The sequence below is a fragment of the Balaenoptera acutorostrata genome, chromosome 19 (genome assembly GCF_949987535.1).
Source record: "Balaenoptera acutorostrata chromosome 19, mBalAcu1.1, whole genome shotgun sequence".
Taxonomy (NCBI): domain Eukaryota; kingdom Metazoa; phylum Chordata; class Mammalia; order Artiodactyla; family Balaenopteridae; genus Balaenoptera; species Balaenoptera acutorostrata.
The window spans coordinates 31,676,900-31,696,578 of NC_080082.1; the positions used below are offsets into that span (position 1 = coordinate 31,676,900).

Consider the following 19,679-nt stretch of genomic DNA (forward strand, 5'->3'; position numbering starts at 1 on the left):
ACTATTCCAGGTGGTTTCTGGAATAGGCTCTTTAGTTTTGTCCTCTTATAATTTATGCTATTTTACTGTCCTTCATTAATTAATTTACATTATATGATGTATCTTCACTCAAAGCTTTTAGATAAAATTCAGGGGTGCCCATACAAACATAAAAAGGGCTTAATACGAAGAATTATAATAGCAGTTGTTGAGCATCTAATTCTAAAACCTAATTTTAACATCTGTTTAGCATCTAATTATGTGTCAAGTTCCATACTAGTCACTTTACATATATTATTTAATCCAGCTAACAATGCTACCTCTCCATCGACCCCAACTCCTCACTTCGCGAACAAGAAAAGGTTAAAAAATGTTAGCAGGTTTCCTAGGAGTCATGTAGGAAGACAGAGCTAGATTTCACATTTACAGGGACTTCTCTGGTGGTCCAGTGGTTAAGACTCCGAGCTCCCAATGCAGGGGGCAAGGGATCAATCCCCGGCTGGGGAACTAAGATCCCGCATGCCACATGGCACGGCCAAAAAAAAATAGATTTCACATTTGCAATTATCAAGATGGATGAGATACAATTCTTAGATAATTCTATCTAGTTTTAATGTTTGAGGCTTTTTAATATTTGGTATAGGTGCAAATTAGTGTTATTATTGATACTATTAAAACAGTATTATTTATCAAAGAATTACTTATAGGCAAAGACTGTACAATTTTCAGCTGCAATAGCATTAAAATGTTCAGATGATAGACGTATCAATCCCACTTTATAGAGTTATGAACTTATCAAGGTACAAGCAGTGGTATTCTTAAACCGACTTAGGTTGGGAAAAAAGCCCAGAGCTTATCTTCCCCATCTCTTCCCATTTTCTCACGAAAAAAAGAGCTCCTTGCCATTGTAAATCACAATTTGGGGGATTTATACTTCAGTAAGAGAACTGTGGCTCATTCATACGTGTCTGATAGTCCAGTAATTGGAGACTTACACTGAATGGTTAATAAAACCGTAAGAGACAAAAGTCAGTCTGATGACTCTAATTGATAATTTAATTATAATTTATAATTAGAAAGCGGTAAGAGCAGCAACTGGAAACAGCAATCAATTTAACACCTATAATACAGCACTATTTTCCCAAACTTCAGGAATTCCACACATTGTACACAGGCACAGGAGTTCTGAAATGTTTACAAGCTATTGTATGGCAAACGAATTTAGTAGAATACTGAAATAGAGTCCTTAGCCCTATGTATATGGAGGTATAAAGGAAATTCCAGTCACGTACCTGCTTTTAATCGAAAAGTTACATTTTTTACGATTAGTATGCTGTGGTCCATACATTTTAAGACTCAGCTGCTCTTAACTAAAATTCTCAATTCTTGACAGCATAGTTTAAGAGGGACGCAGAAAAATTAAAGTACAACTAGATCAACATAAACAAAATAAAAAAACTGCTTATGGATGGATTCCTCAGTGCTAGAGAGCACAAAACACAGGGCACCAATTCAGTATTCAATAAATACTTGTTGATTCAAATAGTCAAAAGGTTAGTACAAAATATCATCCCAAGGGGAGATATGATCATTGTTTTCCAAATGTTAAGATTATCATGCAAACATAGGACTAGGTTAATTCTGTGACGCCTCTGAAGACAGAACTTCAGTCACTAAGAAGAACCAATTGCAGGCAAAGTTTGCTTCCAAATAAGAAGAAATTTTGTGATAATTAGAGCTTTCTAATAATAAGAGGGCTGTTTAAAGTAGTAACAATCTGGTTCTTGTTAAGTATTCTATGAGTAAGTAAAAAAGGATTTGCAAATGATGGACTATTTCATGCTGAGGCAATGATTACTAGCATATTCACCTGATCCTGGCATGGATTTTGGAAAACTGGCGAGGCTGGTCTCTGACGCACCTTGAAGGTCCCGAAGTCGAGTGAGGTACTGCTGCTGCCCTAGAGCACCATCTTCACTGTCCAACGGCCTTCTCTGAGCAAGCCCTTGCTTCTGAAATGTCAACTTCAAACCACCTTCCTGTTAAACAAACACCATTAATAAGAAAGAAATGATTAAAAAAAAAAAACTCATAGTATATTGAGAGACATCTTTTACTTAGAAAAAGTGAAGTTAAAAACCCTGAAAAGTTAATCATGTTCTCTTATTCATACATCAATTGGAGAAAAACATTTAATCAATTTCTATAATGAATATTAAAATTTCTATCTTAAATGAAAAACATCCAGGTATTACATATACTTTTCTGAGCAAAACAAAGCTTTTCATGTGACTAGTACATTGTAACCCTTTCAGCTTCTGACCTATGTCTCTGTGTACACTATTCACATGACATACTAGAAGATATTACCCATGTTTTTAGACACTGAGTAATCAATTTAGCTTCAAAAATCATACTGAACAATGAAACTTACTGATAACAGGGCATGCTAAATGTTTAAAACACGAAGTGCACTGACATACCATGTGAATACTATATAAAAGAACCAAAAAATAAGAAATTGTCAGACTGTTTAAGAAAGCATCTTGATCTGCAGAAGGACTATTTTCAGAAGTATAGGTAGAAAAATATATTTAATGATGATTCCTATAGTAGAATATTCAAGTTTAATAACCTGGATATCTAAAAGAAAACAATCCAAATGCCAGAAAACAAGTATGTGAAGGAAGTAAGAGTAAGAGCAGGCAGCCATTTGCAGGAAAAGCATGCTGCACACCGCAATCGCAATCAGGTCCTAGGGCAATAAAAATAAACATACGTCTTTGATTTTCACTGTAAACTCCTTTTCTCGTACATGCTTCTTCACCTTTGACATCTGTGTTGACTGATCGTGTTCTTCTTTAACGCCAGCACCTGCAGGAGTGGGCACGCTGGGCTCGCTATGTTCTGTAGCTGCGCCAGAGCTGTCCAGCAGCTTTGTGGTATAGAAAGAAGCCACTGCATTGGCATCGTAACTTCTTCTAGCTGAAGGCCACTTCCCTTTCAGAACTGTTTGACAAATACTGTCCAACCGGTTGATCATCACACGATCCTGGAAAAGCATGAACATCAAAGGATAATTTTAATAATTAAGTCAGAACTTTGGGGATCACAGCCTTGATGGATTTAACCCTGGTCAACATATGTGTATTTGGTATGCATACATATTCTCACATACATTTACAATTCTATACAAATTCCCATTGGTGACATTAAAAAATATTATACTATAAAGATATTTTTCTGTTCTTTTGTTTTTAAGAGTAACACGGGTTCCTTGTAGAAAGTTCAAACAACTCAGAAGTATACAGAAGAGTAGAGAGTTCTCTTCTCTGCCATTTATTTCCCAACCTCACTCCTAAAGGTAAGTACTCTTCTACTAGCCTAGTCACATACTGGAAGGAGAACTGTCTTAATCCAATCTGAACTTCCACCACTATAGGTACATGTACTTAAATGAATCTTTTTTCTAGGTCACAACTGGCTTGGTAAATTTCTTCAAGAAGACCCACTTAAAAGCACTTATTTCATAAAGAAGCACCTGAATACTAACTTGTATGTGAACATAAGCATTCATTATCTTTTCTTCTAAATATCCTAAGGTTATATTGAGAAACACATACATTTAAGTAGACCTAATTTACTTGACAGTCATATTTGATACTTTTAATGCTAACACCAAAATGTCATCGCACATATAAGTGACCTTTTTTTTACTACATAATATCTAACATTAAAGAAATATAGAAAAATACTCAAAAAATGACCTATTCCAGCAAGAAATTACTCATTTACCTTTGGCCAGTACGAAGCTGCCAGCATGTATCCACCTTGTAGGATGTAAGCAGACTCTGGGGTCCCGTTGTTCATCTGGAAACTATCCTGGGTCTCATCCTGGGTAGTGCTCAGTGATGCGACGCTTTCTTCATCGTAGGCTTTCACGTGAGGGGTACCTTCTGCTAAGAATAATTATAACCAATTATAACTGTTTTAAAAAGACTACATAACACAATTTTACATATACTTTTCAAATCCTATATAATTATTCAGATATATTTGAAAATGAAAAGTTAGAGGTAAAAAAAAATTCACCTAGAATACAATAAAGTACTCATTATTTTTAAAATTGAAACAAAAGCACAATAAGTGGCATAAAGGAGTTTGAGGAAAAAAGAGTTAACAAAACATCCCTTTCTGCATGAAAATTTGACCCATGGTTAACACTCTAGGTCTGTTTCCCTGGAAACACATAAACTGCTGATTGGTAAACTATATCTGGACTGGGAGGACACAAATATTGCTGGGGAGGCTATAATTCTCTAAAGAGGGGATTCTCATAATTGGGCATGTCCCTTGTGGTAACCCTGAAAGTCATGCTTCTGGAGTTGTTACAGGAGATTCTCACTCTTGTGGGTATCACAGTGGCTCCTGTGTCCACTTGATGTTGACTCATTTCCTTGCACCTGAGCTGTTAGACTGCTATAAGGACACCCGCCGAAGAGGACCACCTAACACTACCGACAGGCTGAAGTTCCTATGCTAGATCTTTCTAAGTAGGGCCAAGTAGGGCCTATGATACTCCTGTTAAGTCGGACTGGTGGCTGTTATAAAATGTTACCTTTATTTGTTCACTGATCAACTTGTTCCAGGAAAGATTTAATACTAAATTTAAGGCAATCACAAAGTAATAAAATTACTGTGCCAAGTCGCTAATCCCGTTTGACTAACCCATTTTGCAATGTGAATACTGAATACGGAGTAAGAACCAGGAATTTAGTTGCGTTTTCAGCAGTCCTTCTCTAAGAAAATCTGTACACATAAAATTTAAGCTAACAATTTAAAATATGCTTAAGTGATCCAAATCGATTCTTTTCATTTTCATGTGAAATGCTGCCTTAAAATAGCAAAAGCACTTTATGCATATACCTCGCTTTTGGACTTCCTCTTCTTCACTGTCACTTTCTTCTGATGAAGATGAGGAGGATGATGAGGAAGAGGAGGACGAGGATGAGGATGAAGATGATGCTGAAGAACAAGAGGAGGAAGAAGAAGAGCTAGAGCCTGATCGAGAGTGGGAGCAAGAAGAAGAGGAAGACGAGGAAGAAGATGATCTGGAAGAACAGGACGATCTCTCAGAATCAGAGTCAGAATCAGAACTAGACTCTGATCCTCTTTTGTGGACTCGCTGCTTCTTAGAAGCTGGGTTTGGAGTTAGAGGCTCTGTTCTGGCTGCAACCATGCGTCTGTCTGTTTCACCTTTTCCACCAGATTTCTGGTCTCCAGTAGCCTGTGGTAAAACACCATTCTTTGGACTTACAGGCTCAGACTTTATTAGTGTCCTGGTTTCCTCAGAAGTCATAGATTCTTCTTCAGAAAACTGAGGCTCCTCTTTAAGGTTTTCACTTTTAACTTTCACATCCTCTAGAATAATACCTTTAGGATCTAGGAGCCTAGGTAGAGAGGTAAGAGGAGAAGCAGAAAGTGCTACTTGATATTGCTGTAAAAGTGGGGTAGAAGTCCTTGAATGAGCCATCTTACTTTGACTGTAGTTCCTTTGAGCTGCCATAAATGAGAGTTCAGGATCACGAAGAATGTGATAGTCTGTTCGGCTCACCCCGTGTTTAGCAGCTCCAATGAGCAAGTCCCTATCATGAGGGCCACACTCCCACCAGACTGGTAAGTCTGGATTTGGATGGCAAAGCTTCAAGCGCTCAAACAACTGTGGATGTCGGAGGGCCTGTTCCCTTACTTTCCTTAGAAGTTCAATGCGATATAAAGTCCTAGAAGCACGTTCTTCTGTGATTGGCTGGATAAAAATATTTGGATCCACCAATTCTACATTGAAACGAGAGCAAACATATTACCCTCAAAAATACTTCATTATAGATTTAAAACAAATAAAGCAACTTCTAAAATGCACCTCTACTCAGTATCATTGTATACTTTCCAGAATTTCTTTTTAACATTTTTAAATGAGGAGAAACATAAATTTTAGAAAGAAGTACTAAAAATCATGTAACATATAACATTGGATCTCTAGAAAGTTAAGTAAAACATTAAAGTTATTTTGGAGGTGTGTTAATATAACTAGGAAGTTACTTTTAAGAAATTCCCTATGAGCTAATGTCATACTATTATGTGTTTTAATCAAAGAGAAAAGCACTCAAACTCATTTATAAATACAAATTAAAACTGTTAAATTAACACCCCATAAGCAAACCTAAGTCCACATATCCTTAACTGCACCGAGGTAACTCAGGGCATTACAGTGAACTCACAGGGACAACAAAGGCTTTCTTAAAATTTGATGGAAACATGGGAATAGTTGTCAAACAGTGTATGAACTACTAGCCTGAGATAGTTCAATTTCAGCATCAGACCATACTCTGTTCCTTTTGATGAGGTCATATCTTTGTGAGCAGAGATACTGGCAGTTGAGAAGTACTCAAAAAAAGATAGAGGCTTGTTGAAATAATGTAGAGACCACCTGAAGGAGTTACTAATGGCCAAATGTGGAACAATTTGAACATCAAAATGAATTTAGAGGATTCATTCAAAAGGATTATAACCTACAGAATAAAAAATAAATACCCACATGAAAAAATACTAATATGAATAAATAATTAAGTAGACTAGGGAGAAGGAACAGCTTTTCCTTGCAGGAGAACTGCATAGTAAAAACTGTTGCAGACAAGATCTACTGATGGTTACTGAAATCAGTGGGTGAAAGTTTGAGTAGAACAGGATTTGTGTTGTCTCAAAGTATCTTCTTAAGATATCTGTTAACTACAGGGGAGAAGACAACAATTTCACACCGGAAAAATGCAGCATAAACTAGCTAATCCAAAGAATCAAGGGCAACATCATCAGTAATAAGACATGATGACATCAAGAACCCCTTGACATTACATTCCAAGAAGGACACAACATCATTTCTGAGGTATTCTTGCAAAAAAAGTCATAACCTCAATCCAACTGTGTGAAAACACACGACACATCCAAATTGAGGGGTTTATGGCAAAACTGATCAAAGGTATCAAGGTCATTAAAGAAAAACAACAACAACAACAAGCCCAAAACTGAGGAACTGTTATAGACCGCAGGAGGCTAAGGAGAAAGAACAACCAAATACAATGTGGGCTCCTGGAACAAAAAAGGACATCAGTAGAAAAACTGGTAAGATTTGAATAGGTGTTTTAGTTAATGGTATTGTACTAATAATTATACTGTAACTATAGTCATGTAAGATTTTAACATTAGGAAAGAGTGAGGGATATATGGAAACTCCCTACGTGGGCTTCAAAAACAACTAAATTCACCCCAGAACAGTCCCTTAGCTGAGCATTAGCAGCTCTGATTGTTTTTGTTTTGTTTTGTTTTTTTGAAGGCCCTCAGTGTTTTTTCCCTACTAAAACTCTTCAAAATGTCTTTTGAGTGGAGCCCTCACTTCTTGCAAAATTACTTGTGTAAATAAGCCCTCTAAGCACAGTTCCTATAAGACGGACTAAAAATACAGGTTAGTTCTGTTTACCAAAAGCTATCCTTTATCTTCCACCTCTCACAATCATAAATCTAAATCTAATAAAAACACTATTTTCTCAAAATTAAATGTGTACCTTTATTCTCTTTAGATCTCATTTCAATAGTAGAATTAAGGAGTAAAGGATCTTTGAGCAGAGTTTATTTACAATTCAGAAAAACTGGTGAAATGTTGAATTAGACAGTACTAAAATAAAATAGCTGGAAATTTCTGAATTTTACTAATTTTGCTTCTTTGATTGAAACGAGGAAAAAAAGAAATTTTAGACATACCATCTTTGGAAGGAAGACGACAAACCCTCCGACACATAGACATGAATGCATACAAATATTTCTCCAAACTATCATCAGTTTTCTTATGTAGCCTAGCCATAGCTCTAAATTTTGTCCAATCAAATTGGCCTCTGTCAGGATCAAACACCACTCCAAATGTAGATACAACTCTATAAAAGTCAGCTTCTTCTCTTCTTGTCCATCTATTTTGAATAGATTAAAGAAAAAGTCACATTTCTCATGGAAATAAATAAATATTAATGCAAAATACAATGACTATAATAAAAATTTAAAACCATTTCAAGTACCTAACACTTTAAAGGATTAAATCCAGGGCTATTTCCTTAGAAATAGATTTTAAAATGCCAGCTGACTCATCTATCCAACCGTGCTTCTTTTCCTTAATAATAGTTTTTTGCATACTTACTGTGCAAAAAAATATGCATGGGATACAAGACTGTATAGGATATGATGACCCTCCCTTTGGGAAAAAGATAAAACATTTCAAACATATTTACAGTATAAAGTAGTATTTTACAGTTGTATGTATTATAGAAACCATGAATTTTAGGACAGCACAAAAGATGGAAGGAACTGTTCAAACTTGAGTGATGAAGAAAGGCATCACAGAGTAAGTGGCATTTAAGATGGAACAAGGTTAAGATTAAGGGAGGGAACTAGAAAGAGGGCACAGAATAAGCAAAGTAGGAAGTAATCTACTTTGTTTAGTAGTAATCTACTTTGATTAGTAGAAGTAATCTACTAATTTTAAGGGGATGATGACTATTCCAGATTGAAAAGGAGATGGCTCGTATTGGGGACAGAGGGAGACAGGCTTGGGGTCAGCTTATAAAACACTCTAAATGTCTGGCTAAAAATAGTCTCTATTCAGTTGAAAGTTCCTGAAGATACTTTAAGAGGGTAATATCCTCACACACCATAGATCTCCAAACACAGTAGAATCTTTTCCCTGGTTAACAATCACAAGTTTGTTGTGTAATGAGAAAAAGCGTATGAGAAAGACCTTTGAAAAACATTAACAGGCCATTTTTATCATAATGATACATTAAGAAGATTAATGATGATGTAAAAATAGTCAGTCTGGGAAACCAACCAATCAAGTCATATGAACCTTGTACCTGAGTGATAAAGTAGGAATGGAAAAGAAAGGATAAATTCAAGGATTACATAGGACACCAAAAAATATGACACCTACCTTCAAAGAATTTACAAGTTAGAAAGGTAAGACATGGAAAGGAAAAGATGAATGTCATTACAGTATCTTTTATTATTTTGAAAATGAGTAGTTTTATTTAGATAAGTGCTGTATGAGTGCAGAAAGCAGAGAGAATACTGTGAGCTAGTCTGGTTGAGAAAAAAACTAATAGAGGAGATAGAACATGTGTTGAACTCTGAAGGAGTAGTAGGGCGAGGTATGGACTAAAGAGTAGCAAGAAGGGTATTCTGGGTGATAGGAACAACTTAAGTAGGGTACTGAGTCAAGACTAAGTGGGGCATTCAGGAAGAGGGAATAGGAGAGAATAAAATTAGTAATGCATGCTGAGGCCTAAACTGAAGAGACTTGAATTAATTAAGAAGTTAGACTTTATCCCTATACTAAATAAAGAGTCACGGAATATCATGATAAAACTAGTACTTCAGGAAGATTATCCAGATCTGCTAAAGCGAGGGAAAATGTATGTGGTAGATTAAAGATGGTCACAAAGTCTTTGCCACTGTTCGCTTTGAGAGATGCAACCTATTTCCCTTTCCCTTAAATCCTGGTTGGCCCTGTGATTTTTTTGACCAACAGTAGGTGGCAGAAGTGACACTGTAACTGCAGAGGCTGGGTCTTAAGAAATCAGCAGCTTCTGCCTTTGCCACTTGGAATGCTCCCTCTTAGAATCTGAGCTCCCAGCTGGCAGTCAGCACCAACCGCCAACCATGTGAGTGAGGCCACTATGGACCTTCCAGCCCTCGCCTCACTCCAGCCAAAACCATGGGAAGCAGAAGAACCACCTGATCAACCCAAAGAATCGTGACAAACAAAAAACTGATGTTGTTTTACGTCACTATGTTTTGGGGTGGGTTGTTACGCAACGATAGATAACTGAAACAGTAAATTTACGTAGGTAGTAGTATTTGAAGATTACGTCTAGGATAGCTAAAATCTTTAAGTGTCAGACTAACTAAATTCTGGTTACAATGAATGTGCTGCAAATGAAACAAAGGAACAATGATTTATCTTTCAGAAAAAAATCCAAAGATCCAGGTTTAATAAGGAGGCCAGGTTATTGCTAAACTTTCTTATTCTTTTCCATGTATTCTATCCTTTTTAAGAAGTTAAAGCTTTTGGGATGAGAGAAGTTTGCCTGTCTTCCTAACAAGCCTCTTGCAAGAAGTTCTACTACTATTTGTTCCCCTTTGACATCAGCAGTTTTAAGGGTTCATCCTCTGTAAAAAGCATAGATGAACTTCTCTTCCATACATTCTTATATTTCATTAATGTCATCATGTAAAATAAGATACAGTGGAATTTATTTCATATAATTTAAACATACGTTTCATTGATAATTTAATTCTTGAGTTTGCACCTTCATTTTTCCCCATACCTCACTGTTCATAAACATGACAAAAGAACGATTAAAGTATGGACTAATAACTATAAAATGCAATAATCTGTATTAGCTTAACCATATTTGTGTGTACATATATTTATATACATGTGTATGTATGCATAAAGCATTTTGCTTTGACCAACTTCTCTACCTACATACGTTTTTCACGACGTGAGATAATCATACCCTAACAGACTTCAGAATGAACACTATATTTAGATACTATATATTAAAAATTTAGTGCTATTGTCTTACCTCTGCTGTCTTTCTATCTTGGCTGCCATTTTAGGATTAAGAGTGGCTTCTTCATAAAGAGGCTGCATAACACTGGCAGGCACTGAGAAAGTAGGTTGTATCTGCTGGATTTGTCTGTTTTTATTAGTACGCTGATATGCAGTGATGAGACGCCTCAAACGTGTGGTTAAAGCTGACTGAGTAGGCCAATAAATTTTATCACCCTCCATCAGTTGACCATCTACATTTAAAGAAACTCATGTCAATTAAAAAAAAAACAAACTAAAAACCAAAAACTAAACAGATACTGTCATGAACTCACAAAAGCAGCAAAATTTCCCTACTTAAAATTTTTTCTTCCTATCTGATTATGTGAAAAACAAAAACGGAACAAATCTCTCAAAAAAGTTTTAACTATAGCTCTAAAAATCACAACAAACTTTAAGAGCAAGCTCAAAGAGTAGGTCACGGTGGAATAAAGAACTACAATGTTATATATTTAAAGAGAACTTCATTTGTACAGAAAATACAACTCTTGCATTTCCAGGTCTAATATATCTTACTGGAAGGCAAATACTCAATGCCGTAACTAAAATAAATTAAAAGTCCAACTGAAATCCATTGAGAAGTTGAACACTATAAACTCTTCTAATTAAAGCTTTCTGTATTAAGTTTATCTCAATTTAATTAGAATGAAACACGTAAAAAGTCATCAGGGAGGAACATATATTTTAAAAAATTCAATATGACAATGCTGTAACTTTTAAGTTTTCATTTACCTAATAAAAGTGCAATATCTAACTCTCTATTTCTATGGTGTAATATAATCATATATACCATAATCAAGTGGTAATCATTCATGCTAAGGAAAAACTACTCCTTTATTCCTAGCTGAATTACAGGAAGGTGAGGCACTATTCCCCTTGGGTACCAGCTGGGAATGAATGTACTCTAGCGACAGTACGTTTCTATCTTGATATCAGAAGGAAGTAGGAGCAAGACCGTATACAGAAAAGCCTGTAGAAACTGAGTGATAAAAGAATGTTTCTCAATGTGTGTATGAACAAATAAGAAACGGATTATTAAATTAGCACTAATGGTGTGTTTAATGGTGAATGTCACATACCAGTGTAATAATCAAGCCACAAAATCATCAAAGCTCCTATTCTATAAAAATTCAGTGAGTCACTGCATAAAGATTTACAACTAAAAATATTGTTAAATTTCCAATCAACTATGTTCTATAATGATTGCAACTGTCTTCAATAAATTTCACATACATTTGAGACATATAGAAGTGTATTAGTTTACTGATCTCATGATATCATGGGAATGTTAATTTACAATAATACTAAGTAAAGAAATAAATGCTATTTACCTCCATCTGCTATAACAAGATCTCCTGGTGAGGAAACATCATCCTTTTAAAAGAAAACAGAAATTTGTCACAGGGAAACTGGGTCAAAATATAATAAGAGAATTGATTTTCTTTATAATAGAATACTTTCCTTTGCAATAGAATTTTAAAAATTCAAGTTATTTAAACTAAAAAAACCCAAACGAAAAACATTTCACCCATTTTCATCCTGCCTCTAACCCCAAGCCTCTGGCAACCACAATCTGTTCTCTTTATCTATCAACTTAGTTAAAAAAAATTTTTTTTTAGATTCCACATATAAGAGACACCACACAGTATTTATTTGTCTTTCTCTGACTTATTTTACTTAGTACAATGCTCTCAAGGTCCATCCATGTTGTTGCAAATGGCAAGATTTCATTCTTTTTAAAGACTGAATAATATTCCATTGTGTATATATACACACATATATATATGAATATACGTGTATGTATGTGTACATATATATATATATATATATCACTATCTCTTTATCCATTTGTCTATCGACGGACACTTAAGTTGTTTCCACATCTTGGCTACTGTAAATAAAGCTTCAAACCACATGTGATCAGGCTGCATATATCTTTTCAAATTAGTGTTTTCATTTTTTTGGGATAAATACCCATAAGTGTGATTGCTGAATCATATGACAGTTCTATTTTTAATTTTTTGAGGAACCTCCATACTGTTTCCCACAGTGGCTGCACCAATTTACATTCCCACCAACAATGTACAAGGTTCACTCTTCTCCACATTCTAGCCAATACTTGTTATTTCTAGTCTTTTTGATAATAGTCATTCTAACCGATGTGAGGTGATATCTCACTGTTGTTTTGATTGACATTTCCCTGATGATTAATGATGTAGAGAGACTTTTCATGTACCTGTTGGCCATCTATATGTCTTCTTTTAAAAAATGTCTATTCACATCTTCTGCCTATATTTTAATCAGATCGTTTGGGTTTTTTTGCTATTGAGTTGTATGAGTTCTTTATATATTTTGGATATTAGCCCCTTATCAGATGTATGATTTGCAAATATTTTCTCACATTGAGTAGGTTGCCTTTTTCTTTTGTTGATGATTTTCTTTGCTGTGCAGCTTTTTAGTTTGACGTAGTCACACTTGTTTATTTTTGCTTTTGTGTTTTTGTTTTTGGTGTCAGATTCAAAAAACTCATCACCAAGACCTATGTCAAGGAGCTTACCAACTAAGTTTTTATTCCAATGACTACTAGTTTCTACTTTTGCTTTAGAAAGCCCAAAGTTAGAATTATAATCATTCCTTTGTAGGTGGGTCTTTTTCCTCTGGTTGTTTTTAAAAAAATCTTCTTTGTTTGGTGTATCTGTACTTGCACCAGGATGTTTCTTGAAGTGGATTTAGTTTCATTTATCCCTGCAAGATTCACTTTACTTCTTGAATCTGAGGATTCGTGTATTTCATCAAGTCTGAAGAATTCTCAGTTGGTAACTCTTAAAATAGGGCTTCTCCCTTATGCTCTCTAGTCTGTCCTTCTGGAACGCCTATTAGACATACACCAGACATTATCATGCTATACTCTTCGTATCTAAAAAGTTTTTTTATATACTCCATTGTACTGGTTTTCGGTTTGTTGCCTCTCAGCTCTAAATTTACTGCCTCTCATACCTTTTGCCAGCTATAAGAAAAAAAAAAAACGGATCTAGGCTCTTTATTTTTTCTTAGCCAGCCAATGTGATATTAGGCTTTGTCAGTAGTGGGAGCTGGAGAAGAAAGGCATTTTACTTCCTGGTTCCCGTGAGCTCCTCCACTGCTCAGCTCCTACAGCACATGCAGCTTCCTCAGTGCCCAGCTCCTGCAGTTCAGGCAGTTTCTTTAGCACCGCTTGGCCGGCAGCTTCTCCTGAACAACCTCCCCCTGGGTGGTTTTGTAGTGGAATGCCTCCGCTGAGACACCTCCCCAAGAACAGCTTGGCAACCCTAGAGCGTGGATTTCCAGCAAGTTGCTCAGGTGTGGCAGCACAACAACTTTTCTTCCATCTAGTGAGCTGTGGTCATACCCTCCCCAAAAGGTCAGAACCTCAGCCCTGGTGGGGACAGGACCCTTCCTTAGGTGCTGTATCTCAGCCTTAGGAGTAGCGGCTATTCCTATATTCTTTCGAGTTCTTGTCACTTCTTTATAGTCAATCTCTCAGTATTTCAACCCCCCTATTATAGTCAATAACTCTTTACATTAAACTTTCGCAGTTCAAATTACTATGTGGTTTTTCTCTCCTGATTGGCTCAAACTGATTCATCATGCTACATTATGGATAACTTCCTCTATTTTCTAAATAATTTCTTCTCTCATGAGCTGTGTCTAATCTGCCTCTCCAGCAGGATGTTTAACTTATTTGTTGAGTTTTAAATTTCAACGACAGTATTTTTCATCTCTGAAGTTACATATAATTCTCTTTCATATGTCCCTCGTCATTTAAAATCTTATTTTGTCTTTCTTTTTTTCCTATTTCTTTCTTTAATGTCTTTAATCATTTAAAATTTTATTTTCTATTTCAGGAGATATATTAACAGACATTCTTAAAGATCTAATCTTGTTCTTTGTAGTATTGCTAACATTCACTCAACGGTAAATTGCTCCTCATAAATTAAAAATTTTTGGATTTTGACCTCATTTTATGGAGGGTTTTATCTTCAAGACTCAAGTGTAATCTAGATTGAAGTCGTTTCTTCTAACTGTTTTTTTTTCTTTGTTTGTTTTTACCAAGTACCTCAAGGGTATTACCAGCATGGGATCTCTTTTCATATTACATTTTTGCCTTGAGAGTTCCTGGACCATGCAGATTAAGTAAAAGAAATCAAACCATAAACTCAAGAGAAGGCAGGCTTATGGCTATGAATTCTCAGGGGAAACAATTTTCTCCCTACCCAGAAACCATGCTGAGATAAATTTACTTGTTTCCCTGTGCTGTTTGGCAGAAAGTACTACCCTTTAAGGGTTCTGACTTCACTGGATTTCATTCTCACTGCTACACACTGGCCTAAGCCTCATCTTTCTTCCTCATATAGGCATCAATATCCAATTCCCTTGGCAACCAAGACCAACAAACTCTACCTGACAGCCACAGCATTGTCTAGTCTTTACTATATAGTCTCACAAATGTTATAGAAATTCTTCTCCTCTTTTAACATCATTTTCCCAACCCAACAGATTATATTCTGTACTTTCAACCAACTCATTTTCTTCCTTTTGACTTTCTATAAACAGACCACTTAGAACTATGCTTTAGCAGCTCAGAATTCCTCTGGGCTCCACCCTCTACTTCAGATCACTTTATCTGTTGCTGTGTACCTTTAGTATCTAGCTCTTATTCTGCTTTGAGATTTTGCCCCTGAACACTGTGTTTCTTTGGTTCCTAGCAGTGTAGCATGTTGGCAATCCCCATTTCATCCATATGTCCAAACCAGCCTCCAGCTTGTCTAGAAGAGGAGATCAAGCAAATTCTGAATGGTTATCTGTGATGTCTGGCAACCTAAGTTGGTCACTAACTTAGCTAATGTTCTAAGAAATGATGCATAATGAAAACGTATGAAGGAAAAACATACAAGAGAAATAGCAAGCAAAAGAAAACATGGATAACTAGATTTGAGGATTTAAAAACATGATCCAAAGCATACCTCTATATCATCTTTAAAGATAGCTGGGGCAGGTTTGTATTCTGGATCTTCCACATCCCTGTTAAATACCAACAAATGCTATGATTATTGTACTGAACTTCAAATTTCTCATGGCAGGACAAACAAATGGGGTATTGTTGGAAGGACTTCTTCGTATGTTTTAATGGTCCGACTGCAGTCTCTGTTCTTCAGCCAGAGGAGCCCAGGCCTAATAGCGTGAAGGCTATTTACATGGCAAGTCAGAAGAAAGCTAGTTCTAATTTACTCTAACTCCCAAGTTCACTTATAAATGTGGTATTAACCTTAACATAGTCTCTTACTTTTCTCTTTTGGTAAGAAAAGAAAGATAATAAAGGCCTCATAATAGGTATAATGAACAACATCAGATTTCTCTTCAGTTGTAATATGCTTAGCTTTCTTCTTCCCTCTTAGGTCCCTAAAATTTTATAGTCTTAATTGCCATGACCATTAAGAATGGAAAAATGAAGGACTCATCAAAAGAATGGGTGTGGGGAAGGTCCGGTCTCGTCCTTCATTGCACTCTGTTGGACAAGTGCTAACTTATTAGAGTATCATTGGCTCTTTTGAATTGTAAACTCCAATTCTCGTACTACTACATTATTTAAAGAGAAACATCACCGACATAGAATATGCTGATGTTGATAGAGCTATATGGAGAATTCATGACTCTGAAATCCACGTACCCATCCATATAATCGTTTGCCCTCTGTTCTGCAGCAACTGCTTTCTCATCAGGTTTTCCCACTCTTTCCAAGAAGCATAATGCCGGGTCTGCTCGGATAGTGTTATATTTTTCATAACCTAGAGGGATGACCAATTATGAAAGTAAAAAGGATAAAAAGAAGAAAAATATATAAATATAAGCATTCCTCATATTTATGATGAGTGATATTTCTGGACTGAAGGGACCATATATTAAAATGATATAGGTTAAACATGTTTTCTAGAAATTATCACAAACATTACATGGTCTGGCAATATGTATATTTAAAAATCTAGATTAAATATATCAGTTAAAAGGAAAAGAGGAAAAACTGACCACACATAACATATTTCACATAAAAACTCTTCCTGAGAGGGGACGTTATGTGAGACTTACGTCCAAGAGAAGCAGTTCACATATGCCACCCATTCGTGAGGAAATGTAGTGACTGACAAACATAGTTTGGGAGTGTATGCTTTATATGATGTATATAATATGGGTGTTACTGGAATAAAGCTGTAAGTGGAAATCAATAAATTGAGAAGTAGCTAAATTACACTATACGTAGATGAAGACTCTACCTATCTTACTTCTCACTTACCATGTTTAAAAACTCCAATAAGGAGTGACTTATCAGCATCAAAATCCCACCATTCAGCAGGAACTTCTGAGTGGTCTGGTTCTGGGACCCAAACATCAATGTCACTTAAAAAAAAATCATGATATGACTTTATGAGTTACCATAAACAAGTCTAAGAGGGGGCAAAATTTTACATAGCTTCTAAAAAGCATTGTGGTTTTTAAGAAAAATAGGATACAATTTTATTCCATTTTTAAAAATTTTCCACAATTATCACGTATTAAAATTATAAAACTGCACAGTAACAACAAAGGTACCATAAAATTAATTAATATTCTTAAGCAAAGAGAAGAAATAAGTTTCAACAGGTTTACTTTATTCTTAAGGAATCATATTCTTTCCACTAATTTCCTTCAGATACAGACAAAAGGTTCTATCAAAAAGTAGAGTCTTATGTCAGCAAACAACTTGGCAAAAATCATCTGGGTCAAAAATTTCACTTTGTATATGAGGAGACTGAGGCGCTAAAAAAGCAAATGAATGGCTCTAGGCTGTAAAACAAGTTATGTCTCTTTTAGACCGCTATTGCTAGGAAAGTCACACTGAAAAATTAAGCACTGCTTACCAGCCTAGCAAAGAGTTAATAATGTTTGACAAGGATTAGCAAATAAGTATCATTAATTTTGATATAAATACATGTCATTCTTAAATTGTACTCAACAGTCAAAGAGATTGGATAGGGTAAATTACCTGAGGGAATCAAATATTCTACTTGAGATTTTCCCTATGACATTAATGTATTATCAATTTTCAAAGAATCAGAGATATAATAAAAAACTTAACACAAATTATATTAACTAGAATTTCACCTCTTCAGCACGGCACCATAAATTTTATAAATTAGTTAAGAAAGGCCTATAGGTGTGAAGAAATGGAGCATTTCCTACTTATAACTAAGTTGTGTGGCAAAAGTTCATCTGTAAGTTGGTTGTCTTTGGGAATGCAAAATAAATTTTCATACAGATATAAACTGATAAATGGTCAATATGTTCCTGGGCTAGTCCACAAGAACCCAACAGCTAACCACTAATATAGTTGAAATAAAAGATATTGACAATTAAAAATAGTTTTAAGTTTTATAATAAAACATAAAAAATGGATTAAAAAATTACTTTTTATTTTTCATAAATGTTTTGCCAGGAGACAAAAAGAAATTTTTCAACACTCTAAATGCACACCTCATTATATCTTATTTTGCTTAAAAACAGAAGTGTCACAATCACAATATTTTTAGTTTAGTGCAGAAAGAGAGAAAGAGGAAGAGAGATTTTCCGGTGATACGGCAAAAGTTGAAAATGAGATGAGGACAAATATAGTTAAAGAAGATATTTGTTTTTTATTGCATTCCTGGTCAGGATTAAACAAAGCTGAAGCACAGAAAGACAAAAGAAAGAGGAAAGAACACCGGAGACAGGATGCCAAAGGGGGAAAAATAAAGTGGGTCAGATACTGTGCTTCCTCTTACCAATCATCAGGTAGCACTCTAAAGCTCAAAATATTGTGACTGTCATCTGAGGTGGAAGGTTTTTCCTGTTTTTAGAGAGTAAAAGGCACTAAATATATATCTCATGGGTTTTTAAAAAAAAAATTTATTTTAACATCTTTATTGGAGTATAATTGCTTTACAATGGTGTGTTAGTTTCTGCTGTATAACAAAGTGAATCAGCTATACATATACACATATCCCCATATCTCCTCCATCTTGTATCCCCCTCCCACCCCTCTAGTTAGACACAAAGCACCGAGCTGATCTCCCTGTGCTATGTGGCTGCTTCCCACTAGCTATCTATTTTACATTTGGTAGTGTATATATGTCCCCGCCACTCTCTCACTTCGTCCCAGCTTACCCTCCCCCTCCCCATGTCCTCAAGTCCTTTCTCTACATCTGCGTCTTTATTCCTGTCCTGCCCCTAGGTTCTTCAGAACCATTGTTTTTTTTTTAGATTCCATATATATGTGTTAGCGTACAGTATTTGTTTTTCTATTTCTGACTTACTTCACTCTGTATGACAGACTCTGGGTCCATCCACCTCACTACAAATAACTCAATTTCGTTTCGTTTTATGGCCGACTAATATTCCATTGTATATAAGTGCCACATCTTCGTTCTCCATTCATCTGTCGATGGACACTTAGGTTGCTTCCATGTCCTGGCTATTGTAAATAGAGCTGCAATGAACATTTTGGTTCATGACTCTTTTTGAATGATGGTTTTCTCAGGGTATATGCCCAGTAGTGGGATTGCTGAGTCGTATGGTGGTTCTATTTTTAGTTTTTTAAGGAACCTCCATACTGTTCTCCTTAGTGGCTGTATCAATTTACATTCTCACCAACAGTGCAAGAGGGTTCCCTTTTCTCCACACCCTCTCCAGCATTTATTGTTCCTAGATTTTTTGATGATGGCCATTCTGACCCATGTGAGGTGATACCTCATTATAGCTTTGATTTGCATTTCTCTAATGATTAGTGATGCTGAGCATCCTTTCATGTGTTTGTTGGCAATCTGTATATCTTCTTTGGAGAAATGTCTATTTAGGTCTTCTGCCCATTTTTGGATTGGGCTGTTCGTTTTTTTGATATTGAGCTGCATGAGCTGCTTGTATATTTTGGAGATTAATCCTT

At 35.7% G+C, this 19,679-nt stretch overlaps 1 protein-coding gene across 15 annotated transcripts in view; it reads right to left on the reverse strand.

Annotated features, from left to right (window-relative positions):
- CHD9 (chromodomain helicase DNA binding protein 9) overlaps positions 1-19,679 on the reverse strand; it is a 253,907-nt gene that overhangs the window by 18,245 nt on the left and 215,983 nt on the right. For 9 of the 15 annotated variants that reach the window (XM_057534848.1, XM_057534845.1, XM_057534842.1 and 6 more), the window contains 10 exons: positions 17,019-17,122; positions 16,398-16,515; positions 15,694-15,751; positions 12,022-12,064; positions 10,665-10,884; positions 7,792-7,994; positions 4,906-5,814; positions 3,775-3,938; positions 2,759-3,031; positions 1,850-2,018 (listed from right to left, as the gene is read on the reverse strand). In XM_057534848.1, the coding sequence (XP_057390831.1) occupies positions 1,850-2,018; positions 2,759-3,031; positions 3,775-3,938; positions 4,906-5,814; positions 7,792-7,994; positions 10,665-10,884; positions 12,022-12,064; positions 15,694-15,751; positions 16,398-16,515; positions 17,019-17,122 (2,261 nt within the window). The remainder of the gene's footprint in view (positions 1-1,849; positions 2,019-2,758; positions 3,032-3,774; positions 3,939-4,905; positions 5,815-7,791; positions 7,995-10,664; positions 10,885-12,021; positions 12,065-15,693; positions 15,752-16,397; positions 16,516-17,018; positions 17,123-19,679) is intronic. The other 6 variants (XM_057534850.1, XM_057534855.1, XM_057534851.1 and 3 more) reach the window with 5 other exon arrangements.